At 37.4% G+C, this 12,225-nt stretch overlaps 1 protein-coding gene across 8 annotated transcripts in view; it reads left to right on the forward strand.

Moving 5' to 3' along the window:
- The window catches only part of agap3 (ArfGAP with GTPase domain, ankyrin repeat and PH domain 3), a 145,930-nt gene that overhangs the window by 67,827 nt on the left and 65,878 nt on the right, over window positions 1–12,225 (forward strand). For all 8 annotated transcript variants that reach the window (XM_008434265.3, XM_081598790.1, XM_008434268.3 and 5 more), the window contains exons 2-4: window positions 985–1,043; window positions 5,822–5,909; window positions 8,981–9,066. In XM_008434265.3, the coding sequence (XP_008432487.1) occupies window positions 985–1,043; window positions 5,822–5,909; window positions 8,981–9,066 (233 nt within the window). The remainder of the gene's footprint in view (window positions 1–984; window positions 1,044–5,821; window positions 5,910–8,980; window positions 9,067–12,225) is intronic.

A 12,225-nucleotide genomic window follows, 5' to 3' on the forward strand; every position in this document is an offset into this window, starting at 1 on the left:
TTTAAAACATATAATGAAGCAAGATATATCAGGATGTCAATTCATTATTTACATTCCATGTAATTGATAAAAATCCCAGTCAGCAGGGGGGCCTCCAACTGTGATCAACAAGTGGTAGATTGGAATTTTATAATGAAGCAAACAGAGCGGTCTCAAACTCAAGTTCTCGAGGACCAGGGTCCTTCTTCCACACAACTGACTCAAATGGTTAGAGCAGCACATGCTAAAGATGCCATTTTATTCACATGTGCAGGACCATGAAGCTACCTGGAAATAGCAGGAGCGCGGTCACTGAAAATTGGCATTCGAAAGGCCTGACCTTAGAGACACACCTCAGCACCACAGACTATATTTAATTGCTATAGATTATTACAAATCTCAAACCAGTGTTAAAAAAAGGGACCTTTAACAGTCTGGTTTTTATATCGAGAAGATTATTTAAAAAATGGATTTCACAATACTAATGTTGCAATATAAAAGACATCAAAAGGGATTGTGTTGATTTTTCCAAAAATAAAGCCTTTGGATCTAGCTACCAAAATCATTATTATGGTGCTGCAGTGATATGCACCTAATGGGAGGCCCATTTTCATCAGTTAGTACATGCTTCTGTAGTTTATCACAGATTTTGTCAAAAAGAATTGAAAGATAAATAAAAAAAAAAGTTAATTCTGTGACACTATTTCGAACAGTTTTACAACAGTAAGCTGGATTTATCATGACTCTGCTGATTAGCCACTGCCTTTAATTTAGAATAAATTGTTTGATTTCTTTGCAAGGGAAAATGGCATTAACTGATGGAACAGTTAGAAAAAAATGTACATAATCCATCACTGTGTTGGACAAAATGCCCTGAGCTGATAAGCTTTGTTTTATCAACAGGGCGGCTGACGTGTCAATCATAAAACTTGATGCACACTCAACCATTTGGGTGTAAACCACAGTTATTGTGCGTTAATAATTCATTTGTTGTCTTGTTTGCAGACTCATTCGTCAACAGTCAGGAATGGACATTGAGTCGATCAGTTCCAGAGCTGAAAGTGGTGAGTAACATGTTCTTTTTTGCTTTTTGCAGTCCAGCTGTTGATTCGTCTTCAGTGGTTTCATCATACTGACAGATTGAAAATGTCATCGAAAAAGCGTGCCATGTCCATGTAGCACAGGTTTTGCAATTCACACAAGAAGGCACATGTGAGAAAATTGGCCGGACTTTTCTGCTGGCACATAGTTGGCGACTTTTTTCTTTTAATGAGATGTGTTGGCATGGAGATGTAAGGTGGCTTGCTGCAGGAAGTGAGATGAGTGACAGTTTTGGGCTAGACTGGTGACACATCCTGGGTCTGATCCCACCCGCCAGTGGAGCACACAGGCACAGCAACTGCCAAATGCACAGCTAACATCCTCTTATGGTCTAATGCCCTCTAAAGCTCCACTCCTGTATTGTACCAGTAGATCTATTTGTGGTTAAATTGCTGCTGTGTCTCTTTGAACACAACAACGACTTCCAACTGAATACCAATTCACAGCAGTGACTTGAAAGGCAAACTTGCTGCGGTGACCTCAAATGCTTTAAATGTAACTGCTTCTCTCGATGAATCTGAGGTGTTAATTGGAACTTTGTTAAACTGCTTGTGAAAGTTAAAATGAAGTGTTCCAAAAAAGCAGTGGTCAGCAACAAGGCCATGTTGGAAAGAGGTTTGCCAATCATTTCTGAACAGTTAAAGAAAACGTTTATGATCAGATCCCACAGTTGCAGTAAACGGAATTTCCTGATCTCCGAACATCCGTGTTGATGAAGCTTTGACCTGCACATGTACATTTTAGCCAATTCCAGTTTTTCTTTGAGAGGCGTAATATAAGAAAACATAGGAACAGCATTCAGAGGAAGCTTTATCGAGCCCTCCTGTCCCACGCAATAATTAATTTTATTAAACATGTAGTTAAGCTTTCAAAAATCAGGATTGCATTAGACAAACAAAGGAGGCGGGAATTTTATATGTACAGGGTCGATATGGAGCAATACACATTACATAGGTGTCAGGAAACTGCTAAAACAGTAAAGACATCAGTAAAAACTGTTTTATTTTCCATAACCTGGGAGCTAAGCTATGTCATTACATCCCTATCTCATCTTATGAAATAAATGTTTGATTTTCGCTCTGCTTTATTCAGTGACTTTGTTGAGGATCAAATTCCAGCAAGACAGTTCACTACGTCAACCACATTGTTTTTCACTATTTATGCAAATATATATCCTAATATTGACATCTTTTAATATATTCCTTCATATTATTTGTGCTGAAACAACAATCATTTTTTAATGCATCACTGTCCTATTTGACTTATCTATCCTCAGTGCTGGAAAACTGTATAAAAATACAACATTTAGACAAAAATTTACTGCTAACAAGCGGCGAAAATAAATCAGGAGCATTGAGCTTGTGTTAATTCCAATGCTTATTCCACATGTTATTGGTGATAAAGTGCAGATTACATTTTTTTTTGTCTGTAATTAAGCTAATCAAAAACAAAGGTAATGCCACAATATAAAACATGGCACTTGTAACACCTAGAGTGGTGGTTGGTCGTCTTGTCCCTCAATAGGAAACACATTTTGTGGAAAATCTCCCAGAGATTTTCAAAACGTTGTCTACATCTCTAGATTTCACATGTTCTATGAGAGGCAGAAGATAAAAGCTCAAAAGGATAAAACTGCAACTTTGTTATAGCATGTTCTGCCTTCCTGTGATCTGTTCATTTTCTGACTGCCTAAATTGCCACAGACGTGTCTCAACATGTCACAATAAAACTTCCTTTTAAATGGCTTGCGTCTTTGTTCTTTCACTAATGCCTTTTATAAACTCAGATACTGATATTAATCCATTTCTTCTGTCAGTAATAGGTGTCAACAACAGTGTTTTTATTACAACAACACAGTAGTGTTGAATTATGTTTCGTTCACTGATTGGTAAAGTTTTTTTTAAGTTAAGTCAAGGTTGAACAGATTTTAGTCACCAGCCAATTTTTCAGGACATTTCTAATTTCGCAAAAAAAATAAAACCCACACATTTCCTGGAGAAATAACTGAACAGACCATTAATAAGTAGGAAAAAAAAGGTACATCTGCTGCTGTAGTAAAACCCAACTTTCCAGCTTTTGATCCACTCTGCACTTGAAATTGTTCCCAGATAGGTACGAAACACTTCTAAAGAGTAAAAGCTGGTTATGGAGTACCGCTGATGTGGCGTTTTGTTTTAATAAAGGCCCATATACCAGCAGGTCACAAAGCTGAGCAGTTAAAACAGCAGGACTGTTGGATCTCTGGCACATTCAGTCTTTTTTTGTTGTTGTTGTTGACTCATGGTTTTTAGTGTACATAGCCTCAAACCAATCGCTTATTTATTGTTTATTCTACTTAGAGTAACTCCAGATATCTTTAATACTTAGATTTTAATGATCCACATCTTGAATTGAATCCAGATTTTTTTTTTCTTTTTTTTTTTAATCAAACTTGCTTATAATTAGAGCCATACCTGACTTTAACTCCCACTAATGATCTGATGAAGAAGAAGGAGATGGCGAGCAGAGGAGAAGAGGGAGGAGACGAGGTGTGATACATCCTTTGTTCTTCCCAGACATGCAGGCATCATCAGCCCACCCTGAACCACGTTTCACCCTGGAGGCATTACATTGAAGTCTGGTGTAGAAACCAGCCAGGGAAAGCAGAGGAGTGATTGCAGCTGAGCTGCTGGATATTACAGGACCTCTCCTGGCCTTAATAAAGAACCAAACTGTGTTACTTTTACTTTTGTTTCTGTTAATGTATTTTGCCTCCTCTGCCGTTCTTCAAACAAAATGAAACTTTTAGGTGGGTTTTCTAACCTGCTTTTGTGGGTTTATTCGGCTTCATGCAGATGTTGGCGTTGGAACAGTAATGGGATGAAAATCAAATGAGGTTAGAATTTAGTTGCTTATGGATGCACTGGTCAGTGTTTTTCTGCGCCATACATTATTAATGAGCATGGTTAGAGCATTTATCAATAATAAAAAATGACTCCCCGTGTTTGTTTCCTACAGTAGGATAGATTCTAATCATTGAGATTGATCAAATATCAAATTCAGAGAATAACTGACCACTTTGCTGTGCTTTGTCAAGCCTTTATGTTGTCTGCTGTAAGTTTAGCTCTCTCTCAAGCTCATTTCAGATGTGGTTTATATTTTGCAGAAAATTTGCACTTTATTTTCTGCTTATTTGAATATCTTGAGAAATCTCTCTGCATGTCCTTGGGTGCATTTAAACATCTCATTGAGAGAAAACAGCTAACTCTGAGGCTTCTTCTCTCAGTGTTACTGTCTACCCCAAAAAATGTTGTCAGTTGGACGTGATGGCGCTTACTATGATGCGAACTGAATATCGGATTTCTTGAGTTTTCTACTCAAGAAAACTCAAGAACCAGTGCTTTGGTTGGCACTGACCAAAGATCATTGGTCAGTGCCAATATTGTGGCAGAACATGCTATAACAAAGTTGCAGAACAAAGTTGCAGTTTTATCCTTTTGAGCTTTTATCTTCTGCCTCTCATAGAACATGTGAAATCTAGAGATGTAGACAACGTTTTGAAAATCTCTGGGAGATTTTCCACAAAATGTGTTTCCTATTGAGGGACAAGACGACCAACCACCACTCTAGGTGTTGCAAGTGCCATGTTTTATATTGTGGCATTACCTTTGTTTTTGATTAGCTTAATTACAGACCAAAAAAAATGTAATCTGCACTTTATCACCAATAACATGTGGAATAAGCATTGGAATTAACACAAGCTCAATGCTCCTGATTTATTGGTCAGTGCCAACCAAGCTTAAAATTGTGCAGATGTGATTGTTAAATTTTGCAGAAATAATGATTTATATGTTTTCCTCTTTTTTTCCCCCCTATAACTGTATTATCTCCAACAAATACCCTGAATGTCATGATCTTGATTGACCAAGTTCTACAACATTTGAACATGTGTGAAAATGTATCAAAGTGGCCAAATAAATAATTTGCAAGCAAGGCATTTAATGCATAGGACCTGACATACTAGAGACTGCTAAATATTTAATCCCAGCCATTTTGTGATTGCAGAATTTTGTACTTTGATATTGCAGTGGAAATGAGATGATGTGATTCAATATATTGTGCAGCTAGAGGTGACAAATCACGTTGGTATTTCGCCATTAGGGAGAAGATTAAACACTCGGCTTATATTGCATACAAATTAGTTGCTGCAATATGTTTCATTGTTACAATGGCATAAGAACTGCAACACATTTTATACAAAGGCATTTTTCTCACAGTACACAGCTAAGATATTTTGTATTAGTTTTTTTTTCCACTAACATTTATTTTATTGTAAAAAAAATATCAAATTAAATGTACAACTTTTTCAGCTTTTTTTTTCTTTTTAATACTATTTGTCTTTACACTGAGTGTAAAGAGAAAATGTGCCTCTCCAACATGCGCCACCCTAAAATTGTATTAGTTAAATCCAGAATGTCACAATGTTTATTCATCAGATGCAATGTCGTGGTGAAGCCGCTGTCAACAAAAATCATGTTGGAGATTTTAAATGCCACAGCTTTTAGTGAAAATCTGAAAAAAAAAAAAAAAGAATCTTGCTAGTCAGTTCAGCTAAAACCTATGCATTTTAGAGAAATGTTAACAACTTTAGCAGTAAAATTAAGATTTGCTGAATTTATCTTCTGTTGGCTAGTGTTATTTTCTCTTCTTGCAATGTGCCATGTTGATAACAATCATGGTGCTTTTGCTTTTGTCCTTTCAGGGCATTGTTGGGAATCTGTCCAGTGGGAAGTCTGCCCTGGTGCACCGATACTTGACAGGCACATATGTGCAGGAGGAGTCTCCTGAAGGTAAGAGTCTTGGATAACTAGCAAAATACTGTCGTGCTTTGGATTATATTTATAAAACAATTATAAACTTAAAAGCACTACTGTGTGTTCTTTTATAGCTGTAATGTGATATACTTGGCACTTTATTAGTACACAGAGCTCTTGTTATTAATCCCGTAGCATTCTGAGATTAAACTCCACTGAAATGGGTGTTCGCAGGAACATTTTGTGTCCCTTTCCCCTACCCCCCAGCGGAATAAAACAAACAATACTGATACTCGGTATCATTCTATATGAAAGGATAACCACACTGGGAGTAAATTATGTAACTTACATCGAGTTGGGTTCTTCTGTTCACTGTTTACTTTCTACAAGAATGTTTGGTTTTGGATGCAACAGTTGTTGAGGTTAAATTAGAAAATGTAGTTGTTTTTTTTTCCAACTGGAGAGATAAAGGCAAAGCTCATTTCCATTTCTTGTTAAAATAGGGACGGTCAAATGAATTTTTTATTGTCTCATTTAGCCTGTTAATGATCATTTTCATTGTGATAATAAACTGTAAACCAGAATATCTAATATATGTCTACAAGGACAAATAACAACCAGAATACCCACTGCCGCCCTGCAAGGTCCATCCTTTAAAAATCCATGGAGATGCTGGCACACCCAGCGTTAACTTATGATCTTTAAGAGAGTTTTTTTTTTTTTTTTTTTTTGCAGTGTTTTATCTTAGTGTAATTATAGTGTGGACGAAACTTGAAGCAGGTAATTAGTTTTTGGCATTTCTCTGCACCAAAGGATAAAAGAAATAAAAGAAGGGAGGAAAACATGCATAACATAATTAGTCCTTGAGAAATCAATGGCGGAAATGCTGGTGAGGGTTGTTGTAATCAGGGAAAAATGTCAGTTCCTGTCTTGGTGTCCTGGTTCTTATTTTTTATTTATTTATTTTTAAATCTTATTGATGCAACATATCTGTTTCATTAGCAGCAGTTGCCTCACATGTGCTCTTTGTGCCGGCTTTTTTCCAGCTCATAGTATTCTTGTTGAAAAAGCATCACAGACGAAGAGGAAGAGGCTTCGCTGTAGCCGTTTCTTCGCTGTTTTGTTCCAGGGCTTTTGCTATGATATCTGAAAAAAGGTACCGGGGTGTGTTGCCATAGCAACACCGGATGGCGCTCCGTCGGATTGTGGCTGAGTGTCAAGGTCTGAGCCTCTGTGTAAAGCAGAGTATGCTTGCTGCGTGTTAACCACGCTCACTAACAGGGCTCTTTCTCTCAGTAGTTACCTGTATTAATATGATTGCTGTAGTCAGATGCAAATTTGTGCACTCGGATTTGCTTTTCGTGACCACAGAAAGAATTAGGGGTACTGAAGCTTTTTTTTTCCCTTGGATGCCATTTATTCGTTCGTCTCTAAATAGGGAATAATTCCGGATGATTATGCAACGAGACGGTTCACATCCAAATTCCCTCCCTCTTTTCACCGGAGCCGTATGTTTTCATCACATAACTCGTTTCCGAGATTCCCATAATCTTATCTGGCGTATGCAGATAAATGCTGCCAAAGTCCATAAAAACTCTGCGCTGCACCAAGTCTTTGGCTCTCCGCGTCCCACTTTGTAATGAGATCCGCCTCATCTCTTCAAACGGGACTCAAACATGCATATCAATCGTCTTTGAGTTCCTTTGTGAGAGCAGCTTCGAAGCAGTGCGACTTCAGGAAAATAAATAAAGAACAAGAAGGGGAAAAGCTTGCTGCGATGCCATCAATCTCTCTCTGCCTTTATTACACAACCAGCATCCGAGCACGTCTTGAGAGTCGTTGCAAGTGGCTGGGAGAATCCTCTGTTTGCCCGGCAGGCTAAAGTGGACTTAACAGGATGGAAGTGAGACTCAAGTGGATATCTATTGCTTGCTGAAACAGGAAATATTGTCCACCTTTTGTAAAATTATAGCCTCTGGCTATTTTATGGCCCTTTCCCACTGTGACCTTTTAGTTCTTAATAAGTTGGTTGAATGGAACGATCGTCCCCCTGCCCCCAACCCTGTCCATAGATTGTTTTAAAGATAAAATGCGTGTGTTTCTGCTGTCTTCTGCATCATGTTTTTATGGAGTTTTGTCATGACTATTATAAGAGCTTTTTCAAAAGCTTTGCATTATTCAATCCTGTCAAATTGCTCTCAGCGGTTTTTTTGTGTGTGCATTTTTGGTATTCATAAGGCACCATTTTCACACCTTGGGACATCTCTAGTCGGCCAACTTTCTCATTTGAATGTTTTTAATCTCCGCAGGATCTTGAACCAGTCAAATGATATGCAAAATCTAATTTTCTTCGTGCATCTCCCATTGGTCTCTTCTTTATCTTCAGTCGGGTTTGCTAGTGGCAAGGAAAAACATATTCATATCAGAAAAAGAATTGGGGGGTGGTGGGGTGAAGAAGGAGGAGGCCTACTCAAATGTTATATCTACTCTACAATACTGGGGACATTTTCTGACATGAGCACCAGTTCAGTGTAATGCATGTTTCACTATGGTTTTTATCTCAAAATATTTTATTTCTGAGGTTTCATTGCAGAGCAGAAAGTTTCTTGATTAAATTCTGGCTCATCCAGTGAAGCTGTGCAGACAGAATAAGCAGTCTGATGAGGCTTTTGAAGTGAAAGTTTGGCCTTTCTCTGACTTGTAGCGGTGCAGTAATAGTGGCAAAGAGCCGGCTTCTGCAGCAGCTATGCATTAGACATGCTTAATGGCAATTTCTCCCCCACATAATTGGCTCCAGAGGGACCCGGTTTCCTGTCGGCGTATGATCCAGACAACACAGTATGCTGAGGGTTTTAAGCAAGAAAGGGCAGCATACCTTCATGAATCATATCAAACTGTGTTTTAATATCGAATTTGTGATTATTTGTCTTTCTTTTCCTTTAGATTTTTCAATAAATGTTCATTTCTAATAGCACTATAAAAAAATGTTTATTTTATAGTACATCTGTAGTTATCGTGTGCAATACATCAGCTCCACTGTTTTCTTTTTGTCAGTGCTTGGTTATTATTCATTTCAAGCATAATCTCAGTAATACTTCTTCCTCCAGGTGGACGCTTCAAGAAAGAAATTGTGGTGGACGGACAGAGCTACCTGCTTCTCATCAGAGATGAAGGAGGGCCTCCAGAACTGCAGGTAGAGGATCTGAAAATATCGCATTGCTCTAAAGCTGCAATGCTTTGTGAACAGAGGCAGTCTGAGAGCTGTCATGCAGACAGAAACTGTTTGAGACAGACCATGATATATCCTCTAAAGGATATTTTGGAGCAGAGCGGCAACACCCTGAGGTTGCTGGAGAGAAAGATAAAATACACCAAGCAGCCACATGCAAATCAGTTTTGTTCCAAGGAACAGCTTCAACCTTCCTAGTTATTAGGAAGGTTAAAAAGTTATTCACGTCATAAAAAAAAAGCGTAGTGATACAGCTCAACTGTCTCAAATGAATGTAATAATGTTTGACTTCACATTGTGTATCCATTGTGATGGCACCTACTTCGAAATCGAACTGTTATTTGGTCCACAGTGGTGTTTTTAGCCATTTCTATCATGTTGTTTCAAAGTTGCTTCAGAAAAGATTCTAATCTTATTTATGTAACTGCGGACACTAATTTAATTAACTTCTTTTTGGAATCAATGAGGTATTTTTTTGAATTTGAATTGAATTTGAATGTAAGTGGAATGACTATAAAATTAGTGGGGGAAAAGATCAATTCTTTTTAGAAAACCTCATTAGGATAATGTCATGACTAGATGTCCTGTGTTCATAACAATGGTCCATTATCTGTATTAATATTGTCCCACCAGACATTAGGAACCCTGACAATGTTTTACAGTCAGGGAGAGATCAGTCTTATTTTCTTGTGAATGACTGAACCACAACTGCAGAAAATATGTCTATTTTGAATATTTCTTTCTGACCAAACTGTATTATTGAGGAAAACCTAAACTAAATTGTTGCAAAATGATACAAGATGATGGTGGAAGAGTCATACTAAAGCAAAAAGGTTCATTCATGATTAGAGGAATGAACCTCAGTAGGAGAAAGTACACAGTACGAGTTCTTCAATGAATGTTGTTACAAGAAAGACATGAATATTCAAAATAGAGATGGAGATGGTACTTGAGATATAATGAAGAGGCGTCTCTGAAAGTGAAGCAAAAAAAGAGAGCGCACGCAGGTTGGAGTGATTTGTGACAGAGCGGCAGCAGAAAGACTTTACAAGGCAGGAGGAACAGTAGTTATAGGTAGAGGGTGGATTAACAGACTGGATGCTGGGTCTAAGGTGGCTGAACGAGCTAAGATTTATGTTGGTAGTGACAAGTATTACAGGAGCAAATAAAAACCAGTCTTTGTTCTTGTCCTCTGCTTGTGAAGTATTGAAATCATGTCATCATATAAATTTAATAGTTGATTTTTTAAGGTAAATTGTGTTTTTTTTGTTGTTGTTGTTTGTTTTTTTACATAGTATTTTCCATTTGTGCTATGTAATAAACCGCTATGTTGGAAATATGTCACATGTGCCTTAATAAATTACTTCTTTAGATTTTCTGAGGCTACAGTGGACAAGAATTTTCAAATTCTTTTTGCTATGAAATTATAAAAAAAATTCACATATCAACATCAAACTTAGTTGAGTCATGCATCCCCACTGTCAATCCAATCTGGAAAACACCAAAAACTGTTTTATTTCTGTTTTTAAGCAGCAGTTGACACCTAATCAGAAAAAAGCTCTGATTTCTACTTGTGCACTGCACCGTAAGATAAAGGAATAGATATGAGTTTGGCTCAGTTTTTAGCTGCCTGTGTAATTAGTGGTATAATTAAAGGCCTCCATCACGTTCCCACTCTGAGTTGTGACTCAAAGGCTTGATGTGCCACTGGAGGAATCCTTGCAAATGTGAAGGCTAAATGAAGTAAATTCAGGGTGAGTGTGTGTTATTGGATTGTTACCGTTTCTCATGCTCTGCTTAATAATATTGGAAACAGTAGTACTGTTTGTAGATGAGTAGTTTATTCTTATCTTTACAGGAGGATTTCTTTAGTCATAAACTACGCAGACAATATGAATAAATATGATAACATTTTGTTACATTATTTACAGTGGGAATATAAAAACCATGCAGCTTTTGTAGTGACTTATAATCTCTGTGCCATTGAATTTCTTGAAGTCTGTTACAATACTGCCCCCTTCTGTTGGAGTTTATGAACTGCACTAACAAGATAAAATGAAGCATCCAAACTGCCAGTGTTGGGAACAGGCAATTGGCTCCTGCCAGTTTTCTTTGTGTTGGCTTACTGGCACACCTTAATGTTTTGGATCATTTAACAAATTTTAAAGATAACATGAATAAGTACAAAATACAGTTCATGAGTTTATGAGTTTAACAAACTGTCCAAGTCAACCTAACCCTATGTGAAAAAAGCATTTGTCTCTTAAATCTATTACCTGGGCGTACCGCTCCTTGGTGACGACAGCTGCCATCAACCGTTTGCCATACAGGTTGTATTGTTGTTGTTTTTTTACTGTGCTATGGAGGCTCACTCTTTGTTTTAATTTGGGCTCTTTGGAGGGTTTTCAAAGATTTAGGTGTGAACTTTGAGTAGACCATTACAAAACCGAATTAGTATGTTCTTTGTAAGGTTTTTTTTTTTGTATGGAACTCTCTGATGGATGACTTTTTTTGCCCCCAGTTCCTTTCTTAATGTTAAATCACAAAAACTAGCTAATTGCGACAAGTGAGGCCCTCAGTGCCATAGATGTTTTTTTTTCTGGTTTTTATGGTCAGATGGTTATTACACTGTTAGAGTAATTTTGGTAGGCCGGCTAGTCCTGGAAATATTTTCCACTGTTTCATGTTGTCTCCGTTTGTGGATATTTGCTCTCTCTGTGGTTAACTAGACTCGAAAAGCGGGAGAAATGGCTTTGTAACTATTTCCAGATTGATATGCGTCAGTGACTTAGTTTCTTGTCTGTTTTTGAGTTTCTTTAGATCAACACGACGCGTTACTTTGTGAGATCTTTTTGCCTACTTTGTGTTGTCACAAAGGTTATGTTTATGGTTGCCTTTTACTGTAATGATTTGATAATCTCGCGGAGTAAAAAGCAAACAGAAAAATCTTCTAAAAACTATATTTTTTAGAAACTTGCATCATGTTTTTGATCTTTGAATAAGTCAGTTCTCAGTCTTTTTACTGCACCAGAAATTGAAGATTTTGATTGTGTCGCAACTGCAAGAAACCACAGTTGCATTTAAACACACTTGTTCCATAAGTTAATTGTGTGCCGATGATGT

Source organism: Poecilia reticulata, chromosome 17, assembly GCF_904066995.2.
Source record: "Poecilia reticulata chromosome 17, P_reticulata-male-v2, whole genome shotgun sequence".
Taxonomy (NCBI): domain Eukaryota; kingdom Metazoa; phylum Chordata; class Actinopteri; order Cyprinodontiformes; family Poeciliidae; genus Poecilia; species Poecilia reticulata.